This window comes from Strongylocentrotus purpuratus, unplaced genomic scaffold, assembly GCF_000002235.5.
Source record: "Strongylocentrotus purpuratus isolate Spur 01 unplaced genomic scaffold, Spur_5.0 spur5_scaffold_18, whole genome shotgun sequence".
Classification (NCBI taxonomy): Eukaryota; Metazoa; Echinodermata; class Echinoidea; order Camarodonta; family Strongylocentrotidae; genus Strongylocentrotus; species Strongylocentrotus purpuratus.
The window spans coordinates 32319837-32344855 of NW_022145603.1; the positions used below are offsets into that span (position 1 = coordinate 32319837).

The 25019-nt window shown below is 37.6% G+C and overlaps 1 protein-coding gene across 1 annotated transcript in view; it reads left to right on the forward strand.

Annotated features, from left to right (window-relative positions):
• The window catches only part of LOC105439541, a 66504-nt gene that overhangs the window by 7741 nt on the left and 33744 nt on the right, over window positions 1-25019 (forward strand). The window contains exons 3-8 of the mRNA XM_030988943.1: window positions 11857-11963; window positions 13031-13286; window positions 14283-14416; window positions 21982-22046; window positions 23042-23108; window positions 23726-23790. Of these exons, the coding sequence (XP_030844803.1) occupies window positions 11857-11963; window positions 13031-13286; window positions 14283-14416; window positions 21982-22046; window positions 23042-23108; window positions 23726-23790 (694 nt within the window). The remainder of the gene's footprint in view (window positions 1-11856; window positions 11964-13030; window positions 13287-14282; window positions 14417-21981; window positions 22047-23041; window positions 23109-23725; window positions 23791-25019) is intronic.

A 25019-nucleotide genomic window follows, 5' to 3' on the forward strand; every position in this document is an offset into this window, starting at 1 on the left:
AGAGTTTGACTCGGACTGTGAGATACAGTGGTGCAACGTGCAACTTGCAAATGCCAAGCCACTGTATATTGGTAGCTACTACTGCCCCCCCCCCAACAACAGACAACAAGGTCTTGAAGGCTTGCACCAGTCATTGTCCAAGATTATGATAAGGCACCGACGCAGCCACCCTAACATCTTGATAGCCGGCGACTTTAATCATCCTGACATCAACTGGGATGACCAGTCGACTACAAATCCTGCCACTTCTACTTGTCACCAGAAGCTGTTGGATATCCTATTGCACAATTCCTTGTCCCAAACAGTCAGGGAAGTCACCCGACCTTTATCCAACAACATCCTCGATCTAGTTGTGACGTCAAATCCCGCCCTGGTTGAGAATGTGTCGAGAAACGCCTCCAACAACTGGACCCAAGCTCCTAAAGCTGGTAGCTCGCGAGATTGCTTCTCCACTGTCCTTCCTGTTTCAACAAAGCTACAACAGTGGCATCGCTCCAGCCCAATGGAAACAAGCACTGGTTACCCCTATACACAAGTTGGGAGAAAAGTGTGACCCCTCCAACTACAGACCGATCTCACTTACCTGCGTTTGCTGCAAAGTCATGGAACACATCATCCTGAGCCATGTGTCGAAGCATGTTGCAGTGAATAATATCCTCACTGATGCACAGCATGGCTTCCGACGAGGGTTGTCAACAACCACTCAATTGACAACAGCCGTCCACGGCTGGTCCTCCATCCTTCAGCAGCGTAGCCAAGCTGATATAATCTTCTTGGACTTCAAGAAGGCTTTTGATCGAGTACCACACCTTCTCCTGTCAACCAAACTTCAGTACTATGGAATACGTGGTGACTCACTCCAGTGGATAATGTCTCTCCTCACTGATAGACAACAGGCAGTCGTAGTTGATGGATCCAAATCAACATGGAGGGATGTAACATCTGGAGTCCCCCAGGGATCCGTCATCGGCCCTACCCTGTTCCTGTTGTACATCAACGATAACCAAGACAACATCCGGTCCACAATGCGTCTCTTCGCAGATGACAGCACCCTCTATCGTGAGATTCGACGCCCTGAGGACCATCAAATCCTAAAGGATGATCTCCAACAGCTGTCCAGGTGGTCTTCAAACTGGATGATGGACTTCAACGTGAAAAAGTGCGCTATCCTCACCATCACACGGAAGCGTACTCCCAGCATCGCAGAATATAACCTGTCAAATGGACTGATCCCGAGAGTAAAAGAGTACAAGTACCTTGGAGTAACGGTTGCTGCTGATCTTCGTTGGAACAAGCACTGCCAATCCATCCGGAATAAAGCAAGCCGTACTCTAGGTCTTCTCCGCAGGACTCTCTCACCCTGTACCAGGGATGTAAAGTCCAGGGCCTACACAGCCTTAGTGCGCCCCCAACTGGAGTATGCCTCGGAGGCTTGGAACCCACACAGCGTCACGGTCACTAAAATGCTAGAGCTAGTACAAAGAACAGCGGCTCGCTTTGTGTACCGTGACTACAGGTACACCACGTCACCATCAGCTCTTGTGGCAGCTCTAGGGTGGGACACGCTTCACACACGTCGAATCCTCGACCAATGCACCCTTCTCTACAAGATCCATCACCGTCTTGTCTCCATACCTGCACCAACTATTGTTATCCCTGCCACATACTTCGGAAGACACGACCACAACCTGAAGTATGTAATTCCTGTTGCAACTATAGACTCCTTCAAGTTCTCATACTACCCAAGAACAATAAGGATCTGAAACCATCTGCCAGGCTCAGCAGTCAATGCAACAGGAATAACCAACTTCAAGGAGGCTGCTCTACCCTCCATCAGAATGATGCATCCCCCTGTTGGTTCTCACATTGAATAAGCTTACTAGCTTGGTTTTTACTTGCACTGGACTCAGCATATTTTACTGTAAATTGACAAGTGCTTTGTCCACACACCATTTCAGCAATTCATGACACCCCTTGTAGTTACTCGCCTCACCTACCATCCCAGTATAGCTTCCTGAGTGAGCTGCCACAGGGATTACCCAACCAAGTACCAAGTAAATTCAATCACAACTTTACATGTTAACGTGTAAGTACACATTACATGTTTCAAAATATGGTTATAGGACAATTACCCCCTGGGCAATCACCCCCCGCAAAACTACCCCCGGAAAACTACCCCCAAAGGACAATTACCTCTGGAATATTACCCCCCGGAGAATTATCCCCGAGGACAACTACCCCCCAAGGACAATTATACCCTGGGAAATTACCCCCCGGAGAATTACCCCCGAGGACAACTTCCCTTCCGAGGACAATCCCCCCCCCCCCGAGGACAACTACCCCCGAGGACAATTACCCCCTAGGACAATTACCCCCCGGAGAATTACCCCCCGAGGACAATTACCCCTCGAGGACTATTACCCCCAGAGGACAACTACCCCCAAGGAGAATTACCCCCCCCCCCGAGGACAATTACCCCCGATGACAACTACCCCCGATGACAACTACCTCCCGAGGACAATTCCCCCCGATGACAATTACGCCCCGAGGACAACTACCCCCGTGGACAATCAGGATTGAATAGCAAAAGACGATCTGACACATTGAGAGATGGCTAAGAGCCCATAAGATCCCCTGTATGAACCCAAATTCTTTCAAATACTAAAGCACGTTGTCTTCCTCATTACTACACATTTCCCTTGTATCATAATTTATGCAACGCCAGTGCGGTTGCTTATTTCCACAAAGGATGTCAGTTTTAGGTAATTATCCAGCGCTTTTCAAAATGCATAGAAATACTTTTCTCTGGAGCAGCGTTATTTTAAATTTTTGTTACTCACCTTACCCTCTTAAGAATTGGAAATTTTCTCCCAAATCCCAAAGTCTTTACAGACTATTAATTTTGCTCTGGCTCTCGTCAAGTGCTATGCAAACACGTATGGGCACCTTTAAGAATAAAAAGGAGAAGACATTTTCAAACTGGTAAAAAATTAGTTTGTAATCCACACACTAGAAACTATTTAAAGTACTGTATGCGGGCACCTTGCCGCCTAATGTACATAAATAAAAAGTGATATATTCGGTCATGACCTTCATAAACGAATATGAGGATATTCGGGCCTCTCGTTGACTTATTTGCCTTGCTGTCAAAATATTGTCAACTAGCGAGGAAGGAAGACACTTTAGTATCTTCAAATTTGTATTCTCATGTAATTACATATTTTAACCGTTCTGGTATTTGATTTTTTTTACAAAATAAACGTTTTCCAAATCGTTCTCTTGCGGCACCCCGGTTGAAAAACGCTGTGCTGGAATTACAAAATCAAATGAGATGAATTACCAGAGAGCGGATATTTATTTTCTTTTGACATGGCACCGTACATATAAAACTTGAAGGCAATAAAATAGTCTTCAAAATAACCTAACGTAAACGAAAACATATTAAACTTCATCAAGTTCAGCATGACAACAGAAATAATAAATAGATAACGTGAAGAAAACCTAAATTATGGATCATTGCATGGATGAGGGCCCATTATACATACAAAGACAAATACACGATCAGCTGATTAAAAAAGTTAAAGAGGATGCATAAATCAAATCTTACATCCTAATTGCTTTGTTGTGCCATTGATGGTGAGAGAGGCTGTAACGCGTACTCATCTGCGCGCAATGTATTGTTCAATTTCTAAGAAATGTAATTTCTGTTCTTTACTCGTTAGCAAAACTACAGGGGAATTGGGCAACCGCCACCCCCCCCCCCTCTCCCCCCCGCCCCCATATCGATTTGAATAATTTGAAAAGACTGAAATGAACTTCATAAATAACAAATAAAATTAAGGTTTATGCAATTTTCTGTAAATAGCAATTTGGAGAGAAGCTTGCGTTATACGTCACAGTGTTATAAATTCCTCGGGGGTGATTGTCATTGGGGGTAGTTGTCCTCCAGGGGTTATTGTCCTCGGGGTAATTGTCCTCGGGGGTAGTTTGCCTGGGGGATAGTTGTCCTCGAGGGTAATAATAATAACGTTTTATTTACCACTTCAGCCACTTTAGCCACTTCAGTTATGAAACTGCTCTTCCAGCGGGCCCTGCATAACATAATATGTTATTACTACCCTTCTCCAATCTAATATGCTTTGCGCCTAGCTAGAAGGCAGAAGGTCCCATTGTTATAAGTCTTTAGTATGACCCGGCCGGGGTTCGAACCCACGACCTCCCGTTCATGAGGCGGGCGCTCTCACCACTGAGCCACCATACCCGGTAGTGTCCATGGGGGTCATTGTCCTCGGGGGTAGTTGTCCTCTGGGGGTAATTGTCCTCGGGGGGTAGTTGTCCTCTGGGGGTAATTGTCCTCGGGGAGGGGGGGGGGGGTTATTGTCCCCGGGGGGTAGTTGTCCTCGGGGGGGGGGGGGGTAATTCTCCGGGGGTAATTTTCTGGGGGGTAATTTTCCGGGGGGTGATTGCCCACGGGGTAATGTCCTGATACGCTTTTTCACAACAAAAAAGGAGAAAGCGGGAAGGCGATGTTTATTGTTTGGTAGCTCTGATTCAGACTGCCCCTCTGCTGAGAAGCTCTAAGTTTATTCTCTGCTTTTTCTAATACGCATACATATGTATCAACTAAGTATAACAATACTAAACATCCTCATCAATATTCAGAAGGAAGTCAGTCATGTGACTGTTATGGCAGGAAGAGTGGTCAGGAGGCAGGAGAGGAGGGAGAGGGATTTTTTGTAAATGGGTGTTAGAGTGAACAAAGGAAGTAAATGTCTGTGGCATGTGGGGCATGTGTACATGAAAATAATAACATATTTGGTTGTGAATAAGGACATAGAGTCTATAGAATTTACAAATTAGGTAGTTCGGCAATGTCTGCAAACATCATTTGGAGAGGATGATCAGTTGAGATGTTGTGTAGTGGAGCTTGATATTTGAGATAGGAACTCGGATCGACTCACAAGCAGCACAAAAATTCCGGATGTCTCTTTGGATGAATGGCCCAAAGCATGTTTTGGCTCGTTGGAGGGTGCGTTTTATGCCAAAGTGTTCTGCCGTATGGTCTCCATGTAATTGTAATAGTACAGTAGGGAGTACTGATTGGGGCACAGCAGCTTGATATGTGATGTAGACAAGATGCCATTGTCGACAGTCAGCCGATGGTAGTTCCACCGCCTCATGTGAGGATTCTCTTTGCAAATTTCCCTCACCGTAGGGTAATAGCCATCTTGTTGGTAGGTTAGGACTCTTCGAATGTTTTAATCTCGTTGCCAATGTTGACGGAGGTTGATCTCTTGTCTCATTTAGCTGAAGTTCTCTACCAACTCAGGTTGAGGTAGTTCACGCTCTGACTCCTCTAGCCGAGGAGTCCGAGTGTTAAATACGTGTCTGTACCACGTTGCACTCCATTGGGTCGGTAACCACAGGGTGAGCTGGGATGGTATATGTAAGTTTGGTTTGTACCTCTCTTGGTTTGGGGCTTGGAGGAAGTCGAGACAAAGTGTCTGCATGGTTGTTCTGTTTGCATTTTCGATGTTTCATGTCGATGACGTATGAACTAAGTTCAACTATCAATCGTGCTCGTCGTCCGGATACATCATCCTGGATAGCAACTTTGTTGTATCCCAGGAATGGTTGATGATCAGTCGACATCGTGCATTCTTGATCCCGAAGGTAGTGTCTGAAATGACGAACAGCTGAAACGATCTCCCACAGGTCTCTATCAAAGGTTGACCAATTATGCTGTGTAGTAGAAAGCATTTGACTGAAGTAGGCGACTACCATTTTATCTTTCTTTCTTTACTTGTGAGAGAACAGTGCCGACAACAGTGAGGAAAGCATCAATTGACAAGGTAAATTTCTCTGAAGAGTTTGGGTAAGCCATCAATGGTGGATTGTTGATGGTATTTTTCAGGGTCTTAAGTGCATCGTCACATTCTCCAGTCCAGGTGAACTTTCCTCCATTGCGAATAAGGTTGGTCAGAGGTGACGCAATCTTTGAGAAGTCTCGGATGAAGCGGCGGTAGAAGGACGCCAAACCCAGGAATGATCTACCTCAGTAGGATTCGGTGGTTGAGGCCAAGATGTGACTTTGCTAGTATTGCTCGGGTCAGGGAGTACACCTTCTGTACTTATGATGTAGCTCAAGTAGCAGACCTATTTACGGAATAACTGGCACATGGTTTTGCTTTCAATCCAGCTTCCCTGAAGCGTTAGAATACGTCTTGTGAATTTCTGATGTGTTCGTCGAAATTCTTTCCAAGTACGACGCAGTCGTCAAAGCAGATGACGCAGGTGACCAGTAGAGGCCATGTAAGACGACTTCCATTGCCCGTTGAAAAGTCATGTGTGCATGTGAGTCATGTGTGCATGTGTGTCAAGTGTGTCAAGTGTATCATGTGTGTCATGTGTGCATTAACAAGACCGAAGGGCATGACGTTGAAGTGGTAGAGCCCTGTTCCTGTCGTGAATGCCGTTTTCTCTTTGTCTTGGGGGTTGAGTGGTACCTGCCAATATCCACTTGACAGGTCCATGAGCTAGCAATATGTAGATAATTGAAGGGCGTCTATAGAGTCGTCTTGTCTAGGTATGGGGTGAGAGTCTCTAACTGTTACCGCGTTAAGAGCCCTGTAGTCGATGCAAAAACGGAAGGTTTGACTTTCTTCGATGATTTCCCTTTGTAGAAGGTCGTCGACTTGAGATTAGATTTCAAATCTCAAAGCGGGTCTTCCTATGCTAGGTGTGGTTGTATTTTGGTAGGGGTCTAAGTGGGTGTAGCTGGTGAGTGGCCCTCAACACCAACTTATAGTAGTTTCCCAACTTGCGGTCAGGGAATTGAACGTGACGATCATGACGTAGCTGTGGCTATTGCGCATCTTATGGTATGAGTTGCTGTCCTAGAGCCGATCGTCTGGACGGTACTTATGAGAATAGGTGGGTTGCCTGCTTCGGGAGTCCCGAGGGCTAGGATACCTGTGTATGTAGTCTAGTTGTGAACTTGTTGACCATTCTCGGTATTCTTGCTTTGGAGGCTGATATACCGGTTGTCGGCTGTGTGACTTGCTTTGGTACTCCTTGCCGTGGTTGTTGGTATTTAGGGTGTCTATTGGGTGGTTTGCTATGTCTCTCCATCCCTGGATTGGAGGAATGATGTTGCTGAGCTAGAGACTGCACAGCTGTTGGGCTTGGATTGTCCACCAGGTTTTAATTGAGTCCGTTTTCTTATCTAATGCATCTATACGTGCGAGTATCTGGAGATACCTGGTATCTTGTTTGTTCTCCGAGAGTGCCGCTATACTTGACACATTAGCCTGTTGGTTGGCTCTCTCAACTCTAAGAGCTATGTGAAGAGCATCATTCAGTTTGGCAAATGCTTCTTCAACCATGGCAGTGATTGTTGAGGCATACACTTAAAGTGGCTCACTTTGAAGTCGCTCACGGGCAGTGATGCAGGAACGGAAAGTTTGTACGGAAACAATGCAGACAGTTTGTCTTTAATTTTTGCAAAGTCTTTCCTCTCTTATTCTGGTAAGCTTTACAATAAATGCTAGACCCGAAAGCCTCGCTGGTAGAAGAGGATGGTTCTTGTCTGAGATACCACTACCTTAGGCTGTAAATTCAAAACGTCGGATCCATTGGTGAAAATCTTCATCTAAGAAACGTTCTGGTAACTCCATCCGAAAGGTACCCATTGTACTTAGTTGAGTAGTTTAAACAGCCAAATCAAAGTCTATAAATTCACATCTGGGGATATTTTATTTCCAGGTTGGGGAATAGGTGTTTTCACAAAATAAAATCCACAAAATTACATTCAAACTTGTCTTCGTCTCAAAATAATCAAAGGAAGGTATCAGTCAAGGTGATCAGATAATGTAACTATAACTTTTTCATGGAGCCAAACTATGGTCGCACAAGCATTTCCACTGCCCAGCATTACTTTTATTTATTTTTATCTGAACTCTACCTTCATTTTTTTTTAATGGAAAAGTTTGAGGTGAATTAAGTATAAAAACAAATGAGAAATGGGAAGAAAGATACGATGCAGAAGAAGAAGAAGAATTAGGAGAAAAGGGGGAAGGAGAGAATTCGAAGAAAAAGAAGAAAAGAAAAGAAAGACAATAGGAAGGAGGAGTAGAAAAAGACAAAAGGATATGTAGGAGAAGAACAAAAGTGAAATAAAGGCAACGAAGAGAAAAAGGGAGAGGGTGAAATATTTCCGACACAAATCTTGCATAATTTTATATACATGACAACTTCAGAAGGCTGTGGTCCCAACATAGCTCGTCCTAGAAGGGCCGTCACATATTCAAAACGGAGCCGGCCCGACTTCTCTGCCAGCAAAAAGAGGCATTTTGATCCCTGGCAGCACTGCCGCAATTTTTTGTAGGGTTCTCCTCGTCTTTCAGATTAGAATTTTCTTTATTAAATCTAGTATACCACCATCTTAGAAATTCGTTCGAGTAATCTCGTGTATATAAACATTCTACAAACAGGTGTTCAATAGTTTCTGGCACTTGTTTACAGAGGGAACCACATGTCATTGTATCTTATTGTCATTTTTGTCAAATTTGCATATACCAGTAAGCATCGTGTATGTATCTTATATTGAAAAGCTCTTATATCAGGAATAATTATAAAAGGTAATTCATATATTAAATCAAAATCTTCTTCATTTATTTCATATTTTGATCTCCCGTAGGTTTCTTAAGTAGGATTTAGATATTTATTTTCGTTTAATACCATGTTAATCATCTTTGTTGACAATTTTGATATATAGATTTGTCTATTACGAATATTATTAAAAGGTCTAGCTGTCTTAATAGATGCCGACTCACAATACAGTGATCTTTCAACCGCTGCGGAATGGCAGATACGACTGAAGGCCAAGGAAGATAATTTATAAAAACAATTAATTTCCGATGTTCATCAAACAAATCTTCTATATACCATATACCAATATCAAATAGATCTTTTACAAAACAACTGTTACCAGCTATTTTTGTTTGTCTATTGTCCCATATGATACTTTGTTGGGAAAAAAATCAATTATTGTTACTTAGCTCTCTAAACTCAAAATATGCATAATAAACCTATTTATAAAATAAAGGTAGATATTTTAATTTTGGACAATCTTTTTTGTCATAGTTGCTATCAAGTAAAAACTTTCCAATATATTTTGTCGTAAAGTGATAAACAAATATTCCAATGAAGAATACTCTTCCTCAAAATGTCTTACTATCAATTTTATTCTTAGCGCCGTAGTAGTAGTAGTAGTAGTAGTAGTAGCTCTATACAGAGCGATTTATTTTTTCTTTTCTGTTCACATAATATAAACAATAACAGACAATAATAAACGTAATGATATAACAGAAATGAGTATTGAAATATCTTTGACATTGTTTTTTGGCCATTGTAAGGCAAAATGAATTAATTACAGGAAATGAAGAAAAAAACCTATCTACTTGAAAGCAAAAGCTTGTTAGATGTAGGTTCGCACAATAATAATTATACTTTATAGATTTATAACTTAATTTTGAAAAATACGGAATAAAAAAAACATGAAAGACAATAAAAAAACAAACAATTAAACGACTCAAAAACAAAATCAGAAGCATTAGCAGAATGACTAGATGATGATAAATGAAAAAAATAAGAATGAGAGAGTAAAAAACAGAAAAAGGGGGAAAACATGCAGAAAGAGTAAAAGAAGACAGAGAGAGGGGGTAGAGGGAGACAGAGAAAGAGACAGAGAGGGAGAGGGTAACTACTTATTCCGATTCATTTGCAACAAAAAGTGCGTGAGGGCATTTTTGAAACCACTTAATGAGGGTTTATCTTTTAATGTGCCAGGAAGGGCATTCCATAGTTTGGGCCAGTGAAAGTGAAAATCCTGCTGGAAAATTGCGTTCGTGGCTTTGGTAGGTGATAACATTTTTCTATTCTCGTGGGATAACTATGAAATTCAGTACTTTTGTTAAACATATTTGAGAGAACTTGTGGCAATTCATTTTCTAGAGGCGAAAAAGTACATAGTCTGCCTCATGTACCCATTAAACGGTACATTTCCCTATTTATCACAATTTTAAGTAGTCCGGTAAAAGTTTTTCAGACCTAGAAAAGTTGTTAAGTACAAGGTTTTTTTGTTGATTTGTGTTCTAGATTGGTATTGAAGTTAATTCAGCTTGGTTGCCGGCTTGGCAACCTTGGGCAACTTTTTCAATAGCCATATTAACATGATCATCTAATTAGCATATGTGCAATATGTAATAATGTTGCTAATATCAATCCGGGAAGCTTGAAAACATGTATAATACAGGAATACGAGGAATTCATTATTGACACCAGTTTTTCATTCCAAGTAATGCTATTGTCTTAAATTTCATAATTAGCATAATGAGCTAATATTAAGCATGTGTACACTATATGGACTTTATTGTCACTGTTTATTCATAAAGACTAAAAATGGTGCAAATAAAATCAATAGTATGGTTATTCAAATAGCGCCGGTATCCGTCAGGTTCTGACGCTCATGGCGCTTAACACATATTACCCTGGTCGTAGCCGGGCTACCAAAGTAACTAGCGCTAAAGCATATCAGCTTTTGAAAGACTAATCATTAATTTATGGGAGGATATTTCATGTAGATGTAGTATAATTAGCCTAATTAGCACAATAATCTAATTAGCAATTAATTATGTGCAATATGTAATAATGTTGCTAATCTTTATAATCCAGGAAGCCTGAAAACATAGCTAATATGACTTTTCCCGGAATTCTGCCACAAGCTTGAGGAACGTCGGGCTTGTACTCTCAATGGTTCTGACTTTAGTTCACACTGTTGTATTCAACATCCCTGGCCTATGTACGTACCTGTCTCACCACATCATCAATTCCATCACTATCATCTGCTTAAAAACATATTCAGTGTGTTTCCGATAGTCTCTCTAAATCCAATGACTGAAGCCCAACCATCAATGCGTATGATGACCCCGTCATTTCCTAGACATTTCATGAGGTTCGGCACCATTGCCTTGCGACCAACATAAACAACACATTGGACATACAATTTGTGAAGCTAAATAGAGTCCCAAATAATCTATATTCTACAAATATGCTCATTAGGCTTATTAGTACAATAATTACATATTAAGCCAATTGCATTACTTAAAAATAAAAACTGGTGTCGCAAATGAATCCCTCGTCCCTCGGATTAATCCTGGAAAGGTCATATTATCCATGTTTTCAAGCTTCCTGGATTGAGATTAGCAACATTATTACATAGTGTGGATGCCATGCATAACCCCCAAAATGCCATGGAATCTTTTTTCTAGAGGCTTTTCTGATATTTGGCCGGTCTACTATAATAATGCCTTGATCAGGTACCCAACATTAATGTTTTATAAAAGAACATTTGCCCAAAATGATATAAGAAAGCGCATAAAGGGATCGTAGTATATATCCTAAGAGAATGACATTGTAGTTGATAAAGTAAACTCTATGTCGGCCTAAACGTAAAATAATTGTAAAGTTCAAATATTTCATATTTCTATTTAATTGAAATCATGACTAAGTATCTAAATTATTGAAATAGTCATTAAATATAAGAATACTTCTAGTTCACATATTGGTGTAATTTGAAAATGAATAATCAACATTTGTCATAAATCTATTGTTACTACCTGTTTGATAATGAATTCGCATACCAGTGACATAAAATATAAAAACAGGAAGGAATTGAAAACTTAATAGGATATTTCGTTTCTCTATTCACTTTGGAACTTGTGATACAAAACGTATAAAAGGCCTGATAGATGTATTGTATAAGTTGCTTTAATTCTGTTTTAAATAATATTATAGTGGTCAAACACATGGATTCGATGACGTCTTCAAAGTAGCAGAAACCATATCAGATGATGGTGCTTTAAGGGGACTTGGTCATGACCTGGGAGTCCGGATTACTGGAGGTACGAAGACCAGAAATGGTAATATGATGATGCTTCAGAACTGGGCAGAGACCATCAAATCATCCAAGCTAATTAAAACTCTCAGAACAGCTTTCATAAAGGCGGGTTTGTTAACCTGTTTCGGGCAAATTTGCATGTTGATAAACGCAAGTCTGTGTTCAAATGTCTTTAGATATTATAATGAAACGCCGAAAAAGTGCGTTTTGAATGTGAGAATGAGTCTAAAGAATGGTCCATAAAAGGCGCCTGACTCTGTTCTTCTTTCTTTTCATTTTTATTCCAAGGCACGTTGGACTGTTTTAAGCATCTTTTTCTAACTTTTTAAAGCAATATTTGTAAGGACAGTGGAAAGTGATTTGAGGATATTTGACCCTATTCCTATCCTTTTAATATGTTATTACACGTAAAAGTTTTGTGAGATTTATTTGCGGGATATTTATTTGTATTAACAAGGTATAATGCTTATTCAACAGATGATCTTTAATGTTGGCATTTTTTCAAGCAACCAGGTACCCATCTCATAAAGAGGAACGATCGATTAAAATCCATCGCAACATGGTTTTAATCGCAACTGAGATAGGAACATGTATTAAACGTGTGCGATCGCTTTGTTTGCAGGACTTACGATCAATCCAGATCAATCGTAACTCTTTATGAGACAAAGCCCAGGTCATCAACCATGTCTATTTCAGGGGGCTTTGCTTGGAGGATGTAGTGTATCTTCTAAATACAATAACTAAGTCACACGATCAAGACCGACACCAGACCAATATCAGCCCCCCCCCCCCCCCCAGAAGAAAAAAAAATATATAGATGTCACATTACCCAAACGGCCAAAAATCGGTCAGTTTGGAGTTGCTGTGGAGTCGGTTTCTTCGGTGTGACTAAGGTGTAAGCTGCAAAGTGAAACAGTAATATCAAACCCATATTTTGATTTTTACAACGATGGTTGTCCTTGCTTTTATCATGGTTTTATAGTATAGAACGATTTTGCTCTCTGTGGCATGCCAAATTTGTGTCTTTATCCTGACGGATTTGTTGTGTTTGCTTGGTCTTCCTTATAAAAGATGATACTGAAAATATCGAGGGAAACGACGACCAACTGACATATCTCAAACATGACGCGAGGAGCAATCGGGGTAATATTCCCTTCCGTGGTCTTTCGGCACCGCCTGAGATCCTCGCTCGGGGGCCGAGAGCACGGCGAGCGTATGCCGAGGCAGCTCAAGCTGGCACGAAGAAAGTATTCCGAACACGCCTGATGCTTGTTGGACAAGAACGTGTTGGAAAGACAAGTCTAAAGAAAACTCTTACAGGACAAAGGTAATCTCTTTATTACCCCTTTATCTCTTTATTACCCCTTTATCTCTTTAAAAAATCTGTCTCTCTCTCTCTCCCTTTATTGTTCCTTGAGTTAAATAGATAGGTTTATTACTAGTCATATTGACTTAATTTGTTCTCTTTGGATACATGAAATCTTTGTCCAACATAATAAAGGGTCGGGTAGTAAGATGATTTTGGTATTGTTTATTCTGACTTCTCGATAATGAAAACAGTTCCCTATGTGATTACTTTTCCTTTTTTTAATCGCATTATCTCCTTTTTTCTCGTTTGTTGGTTATTTAGTCAGTGAAAATGTACATGTATTATACACTGTGGTCGTTTGTGATCAAATGTGTGAATGTGCAAATTACGTGTACACTATTGTGATGATTTGTATTCCATGCCTACAATATTTATAACCGTGCTGTTATGTCTATATTCATATTACTTGTTGAGTTGGAATCTAAATGTAAAACTTGTCCTGGTTTACATGTATTCTGTATGGGATGTCTGTCTCTCTCTATCTCTCTCTCTCTGTTTCCTTCTTATTTACTTGGAGTACAACCCCTTAGGACAAGGTGCTATGGATATAATCTAAAATCATGATTTTTGTCTGTGCAATATATGGAAGAGCTCTTCATCCCCAATTAAGTCACAAATTATTTTACACTTAATTCACATTAAATTAATTCACATTATTAAACAATTTGAGATTTACATAGATTATGTGATTTTAACTTCTAAACATTTATAATTCATCCTGTATTTATCGGATTTTGTTAATTGTACTCGGATATGTCTGATTGTACCGAATTTAGCTTGTTGAACGTTTTCAATACTTTGCGTTTCAATTTTACTTTTGTGCTTTGGAATATAAGTGCGTATATATCAATATCATTGATATCATTTTTTTTTTTCCTTTTTTTTCTTCGAATTATTATTCTAATTTTTATTTATATTATTATAATTAATATTATCATTTTTTTTTTGCTTCAGATTTGATGAAAATGAGGCAATAACGAACGGTGTAGAAACAACAAGCGCATGTGAAATTTGTATCGAGGTTGCAAAGGTTGGCGAGAAAATGTGGTCAATCCACAACAAAGGGCATGGGAATGAACATACAAAAGGTAAGTAGAACTTTAAACAATATTTTGATTGATTGATTTTATTTATTCATTTCATATAACAATTGTTTGCACAATAAAGAAAATAGTTGACAAAGTAAGATCAGAATTATCAAATGAAACAGGAACCTACTGGAAAGCATAGCTTGTTTTTGTAGTTTGCCAAGAATAAATATAATATGAACATTATTATCATAAATCATTTTAAAGTGTCTAAATAATCACAGTAAAATAGATATAATATAATAAAATATTTTCGTAAACCATTCTAAAGTATCTAAATAATCCAACAAAAATACAAGAAGAAAAGAATAACAAAACGGGACACAAAGGACAGGAAAAATACATAAAAAGATAAGACAAGACATAACAAAAACAAGTCATAACACGACAAGATAAACAAGACAGGATGGGACAAGACACACAAAAGGACATGACAGGACAAAACAAGACAAAAACGGAAGTTAGAAGAAGAGGGAGAGAGAGAGAAAGAGGGAGAGGGAGAGAGAGAGAGTGAAACAGGGGATTTGTGAGAAGTTTAACCTGTAGGAGACATATATTTTTGTATTAAATTCTTTTTGAACACTCTACTAAAACTATTATATGTGGGTTTATTTCTAACTGAATCTGAAAGAGAGTTCCAAAGTTTTGGACCTGAAAATACAAATGATTTATTTAAGAGCAAAGTTCTTGTTTTTGGTAGATGAAAAAGCTCGGCAGACCGAGTAGGATAATGATGAATATTTACATTCTTTGAAAACATTGAATACAAAATATTTGGCAGTTCATTTCTATTTAAATTATACATGAATATTCCCAGATTATAATTGTATAAATCTGTAATCTTTAGGATACTATGTGTGTGAAAAAGTGCATCCGTGTGCGCTCGAAAATCAGAATGACATATAACACGCAGCGCTTTTTTCTGGAGTAATAAAATTATATTTAAAAGATAGTCAGCACAATTGCCCCAGGCTATAATACCGTAGTTCAAGTGTGGGTGGATCAACGTTGAATACAGGTTTAATAATATACGAGTTGGAAAGTAAAATTTGACCTTGTTTATAATGCCAATATTTCTTGTAATAACTTTACAAATATTATCTACGTGTTCCTTTCACGGCTCGGTGTAAAAATGTCAGAGGTAAAAATGTCAGAGGAAAAAATGTCAGAGGTAAAAATGTCAGAGGTAAAAATGTCAGAGGTAAAAATGTCAGAGGAAAAAATGTCAGAGGTAAAAATGTCAGAGGAAAAAATGTCAGAGGTAAAAATGTCAGAGGTAAAAATGTCAGAGGTTAAAATGTCAGAGGTTAAAATGTCAGAGGAAAAAATGTCAGAGGAAAAAATGTCAGAGGTAAAAATGTCAGAGGTAAAAATGTCAGAGGTAAAAATGTCAGAGGTAAAAATGTCAGAGGTATAAATGTTAGAGGTATAAAATAAAAACAAAATCATGTGGCAAGTTTGTTATGGTTACACCCGGGTTATATATTAGGCTTATCGAAAAAGAACAACGAGGGATATTCTGCAGTCGTTATTTCACCGCTGCTTTATTTTCCACTTTCCCAGTCTAAATTTATTTACCTTTCGGCCCCAAATTGTGACTTTTTGCCCGATTATTGCCGAAGGAAGACGAGGGGGGGGGGGTATTCTTCTTCTGGGGCACGGTGATCCGGCTGCTCTCCCCCTTCCTCTTATATTATGCTTTGCTATATATCCTTCCGAACAGTGGTCAATGCCTAGGCAGAGCAGGCAGACTAATGGGACATGGTTTCTACTGCGAGTTTCGCGCCTTGCAAGCAATCATCAGGCAATTGATAGCATTCTTAAAAGTACATGATTATCCTACAACCTTGGTACAAATACCCCCAAAATAAGACTTAACTAATAAAATACAATTAGAATTACTCATGAGTAATTCTTATTATATTGTATTCAGGTATTGTATTAGTTAAGTCTTATTTTGAGCGTATTTGTACCAAGGTTGCAGAGGAATCATGTACTTTGAAGAATGCTATCAGTTGTCTGATGATCGCTTGCAAGGCGTGAAACTCGGAGTAGCAACCATGCATGTCCCATTAGTCTGCCTTATTCAATATTTATACCGGTATATTATGCTTTTGTAAAAGCAAATGGTACTGGTACACTAAGCAAACTTCTGGGGAAAAAGATTTCTAAAATCGAGAAGTTAGGCCATGTTTTATAGGCTGAGTTGTCGCTCCATGGTGTAATTATTAAATAAAAAGAAAAGTCAGTACAGCCCCCAAAATAGGATCAGATATCTATGAACCTCCCCCCCCCCCCCCCCCCCCCACTTCTCCTTCACTTTTGAAGATTGTTGGACATTTTAACTGCGTGGCAATGACTACTATTATATGTAATTTCCAATAAATGCATATTTCCGACAATTCCACTTTCTTGTGGGCTTGGTATTTTGATACTCTGAAACAAAGCAGAAAGCCATGTTATCAATGCTAACCCATCACATTCCCGAAGTGCGCGCGTTGCAATAAAATATTGTCGATTACTATTGCGGTATAAAATAGTCTGGGAGAAAATCAATAAGCAGCTTTGTTACTCCGATACAAAGCAGAAAGCCGCCCATGTTACATCAATTAAAGAGAAGGTTGAGTTCTGGGGAAAGGTGAACAATAATTTGTGAGCGTTTGTTATCATTCTTATTATACAAGTGTGGAAGAACATCAAAGAAAAAAGATATTCCCTGAAAATCTATTTCAAATGACTTCATAATTATCCCAGATATGACAAATAACAACTTTAAAATGAGGCCCGATTTGAATGCCATATGTTTGTGTAGTCCCATATCAATATCTTTCTGTGTACAGTCCTTGTTACTTTACCAAGACTGGGCCAAAGTTTTTATCATTTTGATGACTCCAGAACCTTGCACTACACACCAATACTTACATGTTTATGCTAGATGATCAACCTTTTCTGATTGCTTCCACACCGTTTCTTTCACAATGCAATCGCAAGACCAGAACTCAACTTTATCTTTAATAAGTTCGCAAAATTAACAAAGTTCCTTTCGACATGGGTGTGTATGGTGCCGGGTCTTATTTTGACGCAATGCGTCGTAGTGACACGCCCTTATAAGGGGTCACACGCGTCGGAGGGTTTAAAATGGGGATGAGCTTCTGAATCGAGACGGTCTTTTACTTTTTGGAGCGGGTTTTTAGTTTTCGGAGCGAGTTTTCACTTTTCGGGCGACTTCTTGTTTGTTCTCATTCTTACTCCACTTCCTTTGCCGCCATGAGGTGCTAAAGCTTTAGCAGAGTTCGGGGCGCCCAGCCTATATATGTAACTTTTCGTGATTCCTCGTGATTATATGTAATTATTTGTACTAAATGCACTACTCACTTTAACACTTGACTTTTGTCGAGAACTTTCATTTCTCCGTTTGGACTTTGTTCGTCTCTGGAACGTTACACGGGCTAGGTTGTAGGCTGCCACCGGCCAAACCGGTCCGTTTCACAAACATTAACACATCAACCAATTCAAAATATCAAAAAATGTTAGACATTCATACATAATATATATGCAAGCCTGATCACAAAAAAATAAATTTCAAAATCTATTTTCCACATGGTATTATCCTCAGGACATGTACGAAATACAACACACGTCAGCCATTTATAAAATTTATATTTTGGAAGAAAGGAATATAATAGACTAGCCCATGCAGTAGCTGTACGTCTCGACATTCTGTGTGATAAAAGTGCTGAGATATTATGACGGCACTCATTTTTTTTGCTTGTACCTCTAACATTTTTACCTCTGATATTTTTACCTCTGACATTTTTACCTCTGATATTTTTACCTCTGACATTTTTACCTCTGACATTTTTACCTCTGACATTTTTACCTCTGACATTTTTACCTCTGACATTTTTACCTCTGTTTTTCCTCTGACATTTTTACCTCTGACATTTTTTCCTCTGACATTTTTACCTCTGACATTTTTACGTCTGACATTTTTACCTCTGACATTTTTTCTTCTGACATTTTTACCTCTGACATTTTTACCTCTGACATTTTTACCTCTGACATTTTTACCTGGCACCCCTTTCAGGAAAGCTTTTCATCTATCGTTATTCCCAGAAATTTAGTATTCAAAACTCTTTGAGTAATGGTACAGTAAAAAACAACATTGCCTGGAAGTTCATTTATTATGTTACTGAAGAGCATGTAGTTCGTATTTTGCAGATTGAGAGATAAGTTATTGGCTTTGATCCATTCTGAAACACATTTTAATTCCTGGTTGATGGTGAAAGGCAAAATATGTGGGTCCTTATGGGAAAAGAAAAGATTTGAGTCGTCAGCAAAAAGAATAAAAGATAAAACCTCCGAAGACTTACAGAAATCATTGATATAAATAAGAAAAAGAAGCGGGCCCAAAATAGAACCTTGTGGGACACCACAACTTACATCTTTCGTATTAGACAGGGCATTGGCAATATAAACACACTGCTGCATATTGTGAAGGTAGTTCCTGAACAACTCCAAGGCTCTTCCTCTAACTCCATAATAACTGAGTTTGTAAAAAAAAAGTATATCATGATTAATTGTATCGAAAGCCTTGGAGAAGTCCAGGAACACCCCAACAGTATGTTCATATTTATCGATCCCACTAGCAATCTTATTAATCATGGTAAACAACGCATGAGTAGTGCTTTGTTTTGCACGAAACCCGAACTGCAACTGGTATAATAATTCATTTGTTTCCAGGAACTTACATGTACGTGTAAAAACTATTTTTTCCAAAACTTTAGATAAAAAAGTTAGAAGCGATATAGGTCGGTAATTTCCTAAAACCATATTGTCTCCTTTTTTAATATAGGAATGACTCGAGCTAATTTCATTGCTGAGGGAACAACTCCAGTAGAAATTGAAAAATTGCAAATATAAGGCAGAGGATTCACAATTACATTCAATTTTTTTTAAACAATACGTTACTTATATTATCATGCCCTGAACTTTGTTTATTCTTAAATTCACGTATTATGCCTGCAACTTCTGTTTCATCTGTAGGTGCCATAAAAATAGAATTTGGGTTAGGATCATTGAGAAAATCTGTTAAATGTTTAGAAGCGTCGGGAATAATACTGGCAAGATTTGGGCCTATACCGACAAAATATTCATTGAACGCATTTGCTAGATTTTGTGGATTTTCTATTATTTCTCCATCTACGTTAATTTTTGAAACGGTGCTTTTTTTAGCGTTACCTTGTAAAACATTCTTAATAACTTTCCAAGTATTCTTTACATCTTTTTATATAAGTGAAACTGCTTACAAAAATACACTTTTTTTAGATCTTCTTAGTATACCTGTAAGTATATTTTTGTAATTATACTTTTTTTATTTTGTTTTCACATGGTTTTTCAATTGCTTTTATATAAAGATTATTCTTCCTGTTTATGGAGCGGAAAATACCCGGGGGGATCCAAGGGCACATTGGAATCGTTTTGTAGTTGGACCGTTTCGTTTATTTTATAGGAAAACAACTATCCATTTTAGATGACAAAAGATTCATAAAAACATCAAATGCATCATTGACATTGTTTGTACTGTACATTCCGGACCAGTCCACATTTCCTAACTCTTCTTTGAAAAGATTCACATTATCTTCAGAAAAATCACGTTGGCTATTAGTAGTAACTGTGTTCAATTTGGGGTTGTTATTAAATTTAAAGTGTGAAAATATGGGAAAATGGTCTGACAAATCAAAAAGAATTATCCCAGAAGAAAGACTACACCGAGCATTCGTAAATATGTTATCGATAAGAGTAGCCGAATTAGCAGATATTCTAGTTGGCTTGGTTATTAATGGAAGAAAACGCGCAGTAACAAGTACATCCATAAACGTTTGGACAAATGAATCATCTTCATATTTAAAGAGATTAACATTGAAGTCACCGAGTAAAAAAAATGTATTATTTACTCATGAAAAGTCTTTAAAAAGTCATCATGAATATAATTTGGCGGCCTGTAGGTGATTCCAACTAAAATGTTTTTATCATTAGGAATGATTATTTCAACAAAGAGGGTTTCTATGAAATCGTTCATGTAATTGAGTTCATGCCTTAACTTGTACTCATATCGTTGCGATATATACAAGCCGACACCTCCACCTGTTTTTCTGTTCTGTTATTTGTATCAAGTTATATCCAGGTAAAGTATAAAAGGGTAAATGGGTACTATTGTTAAACCAGGTTTCTGATAATCCTATAACAGAACAATTGAGTTTGGAGTTCAATAAGAGAGGGCGCAGAGAATCAACATTTTTGTTGGCGCTGCGAATGTTGCAATGCAACATTAGGAAATCATTTATGCTATTATGGAGATATTTTGATGCAATCTGCCTTTCTGTATAATAAAAGGAAGGCGCATGCTGTTATGTATTATCATTTCGATCAGAAACAGTTTCAAGATTTTTACTTTGTCAGTTCATGGATTGTACAGCGGAATCATGAAAAGAGTTATTCAAGCTTTGATTAAAATTTTAATCGAGAACAGACTGGACATTGTCATATAATTCATCATTATCTAAGTTATGAAAAGGGACGTCTTCATTAGTACCCATGTTTAGAGAATTATAGAGATCCCCAGTAAAATAAAGGTAGAAGATGAAAAATGTAGCATACAGTAGAGCATGGAGCGGAAGGGAGGTGTAAAGGAGTGTGCAGACCAATTAAAAAACATCACAACAAATAACATGAGAGACGAAAACACATAAACAATCAAACACAAAAGCAAAAGAGGAGAAGATATATAGAACAATATTAATCGCATACTGACTGTATGGCAATTGACAGCAGCCCGTAAATTAAATTGAATCAGGCATTCGACAGCAACCCGCTAAATAACTTAAACAAAACTTTGGATATATTATATTTGCCTTGAATATAAGAAAAATTACATCTTTTCATTTACTATCTCAATATTACAATTTATGAGCACTTATAGTGGCTAATTTATTATTTGTTATTGTTCTTATTATTATTGTCATTTTTATCATTATTTTCATCATCATTATTATTATTGTTATTATTATTGTCATTAATATTAGAATTATCATTTGTATTATTATTATCATTACTACCATGGCAATTACAAAGTCATAGTTCTTGCATTGGTAATATAGATATAAGAAGTGAACTGAATTATCCTTATAATGTAATCGCAATATCACTGTTTGTGTACGGCTTTGCAAATGTCAAATTATCGAACTGATAAAATCAGACTTTTCCTTTCAGAGTTTTTATTCTTATTGTGGAAAGCATTGTGTTAGAAGTCACGTAAAACATACATTTTTCAGCCATACGTTTTGAAGAAAATTATATCTTAGTCAGAGTGTGTATTAAAACGATTGAAAGAGCTGCCTGACATCGTACGTCTAGCTATCTGGTTATTTTTTAACTTGCTGTAAAAGCAGGCTTGCATATCAAATTGTTCATTTAAATCGTATACATGTAATCTTAATTACTCTGGAATCCTACAATCTTATATTACAATGTAATATGTGATTCATGATGATTTAATTTCAAAGAGGATGAATATAGTAAAGCTATTGCGGATGACATAGCAAAGAGGCTGATCGCGACCCCACCACAGGTAATTATTATCTCCATACAGATATCGTTTTTCTGATTTCTGGTAAACTAGTAAAAGAGAATAAAATAGCTATCGAACTTGTTAATCCAAATGAAAATCTCTATGAAAGTAACTGTAATAGTGAGTTAATATTATGATGGAGAAGTGAAGTTCAGCCAGAATTGTTTTACAAATATTTATCACAATAATTCAAACAAATTAATGATATCGGAAATAGTGTTCAAAGAATTTGATAGCAATATACCTGCGTAGTAAGTAAAGAACGATAATTATATGGGTAGTCTTGGATTACAATGCACTACGGTATATCGAGGTCGCTATTTACTTTGCATACGCATTTCCTTAATGCTGATATACTTTGATTTCTGTCATTAGACACAAGTTTACATTTAACTCGGTATTAGCCATTCAAGTATTCGTAAACCCTAGTACATGCATTAGCTGTTTGCATCTGGAATGTCAGGTACATAGTAAATCATGCAACAACACAATACATTGCTCTAGACCAGCCTAGAATGACAGTGTAAACGAATAACGAGTAGGATCATTTCATCAACCGCTTAAGCAAATAGTTCTAATGCTAAATATATTACTCATTGCGGATGTAGTATCGAAAATAATATCGCTAGTGATATTCGTTTGTCTCGCAATGTGGTCAATAAGGAATCTAAAAGATCACGACGTTTCGTGCGCTATCTGCAACACTTCTTCAGGTGATAAAAACTAATTTAAGCAAGGGTCTGTTATACTTTACGGGAGGAACGGCGGAGCGGTCTATAATTCGATCGATAATTAGTTTTTATCACCTGACGAAGTGTTGCAGATAGCGCACGAAACGTCATGATCTTTTAGAAATTCCTATTGACCACATTGCGAGACAAAAAAATATCACTAGCGATATTATTTTCGATACAAATAGTTCTAGTTGCTAATTGTGATGCGGCTAGTGCAAGCTGCTCGGTGACAATTTTAATACTGGTTTATTTCGTGTACAGGATCAAGCAAGTTTGGAACCACACAGCGATGATACTCGCATCAGAGGCCTGCATCCTGAAGAAGCAGGTTCGTCTATATATTTATTTTGTTTTTTGTTAGCTTTAATTTATTTGCGTTGTTAATTTGTGATGTTTGTCAGTTTTGTTTATTTGTTTTCCTAACTCTATATCAATTCTTAATTTATCGTTCATGAGATATACAAAAATTAATAAAAAATTAATGACAAATGATGACATTAATGTTGTTATCTTCATTTCTGTTTATTTTATGTTCATTGATATCATTATCGTCATTATCATTATTATTATTTTGTTATCATCATCATCATGATTACTGTCTGACACGTTTCCTGACATATCATTATAATTATATCATTATATAATTGAATCGGCATTGTAGATATTAAAAAGTTTTCGTACTGCTCTGCAAATATCAATTTAGCGAATCGGTTAATAGACTGCAAAGTATTTTTGAACGAATTTCTAATTTCCTGTGCAATCATTTTTTCCCGTTATACTTGTTATTCTTAAAATGGAAAGCATGTTGTTAAAACTCACCAAAAAAATATCCTTTTCAGCCAAACGTCTTAAAGAAAATTATATTTTAGTCAAGATGTGTACACAAATAGATCAGGTAATTTATAACCAGAGTTGAATATGGTTTTTGATGATTAACTTTCCCAGGGGATGAATATGTTAAAGCTCATGTGGATAAAAAAGCAAAGAAGATGTCCATGACCTCAACACAGGTAATTATCATTTACATGCCGATATTGTATTTCTAATTTAAGGGAAAACCAGTGAGAGAGAATAAAATGGCTATCTTGTTTAGTAATTCAAACTAAAATATCTATGAAAGTAAATGTAGTGGTGAGTTATGACTATGAAGAAGATGTTAAATTCTGCCAGAAAAAAACAACAAATTAATAACCTCAGAAATTGGCAAAATACAAAGTGATAATTATATATCTTAGACTACAATGCATTACAGCAGCGTTTTTTTTTCAACTGGGGTGCCGTGAGAGAAATGAATTCAATATTTTGTTGGTTGATCCATTATAAAATAAACATCAATTTCGTGAAGAAAACAAATAGAAACCTTATGTATTTTCTTGAAGAAATAACGTTGTAAAGACAATTAAGAGTCTTTTCCCCACACTCACTTCATTCCCTAGCAATATTTAGAAACAGTAGGAATTTAGGCAGTAAAGTGCGTGATTTTAGGTACATAGTTACTCTCGTTTGACAGCGTGAAGCTCCAATATATCTTTCTTAATATCGAAATCACCTTTTGACCACACTTGTTTGGTACGCTTGCCCAGAACATTTAGGAGCAGGAAGATTGTGGACAACGAGATGCCCGAATATCCGGATTATATTCGTGCCCATCGAGATGAACAAATATATTAATTTGGATTCGTGGTTTAGGCAATGAGGTTCTTGCATACATGATACCATATCTTTATATAGTGTTTTTTGTTTACAAAATGATAATTATACTACTCTAAAGGTGTAACTGCTTTTGCTCATTCGCTTCGCTCGCTCCCTAATTTTACAAAACGAAATGTGTCCGTAATGTCCGTAGGTCTGTACATGCACGTGATGTGTACCAGAGAGATGGAAAGTGAATCTTCTGTAAAGTAGTTCGGGAATTAGGGCTACGCGAAACTTTTTATTTTCCAAAAGGGTGCCGCGACTATAGAAAGGTTAAAAACGCTGCACTTCAGTATGTCGCGGTCTCTGTTTCCTTTACATATGCATTTCATTTATGATATTAATGTTGATACACAAGTCTAACAACCACAAAATATGTAAACTTTGTTAATAGAGAGCGGATTCTATGCCATCATGCTCTTATAAAATTCAATTTCATTACTTCAACACAAGTTTATATTTAACTCAGTATTAGCCATTCAATTATTTATAAACCCTAGTACATGTATAGTATTTCCCGGCCAAATTCGCGAGTTTGTCATTC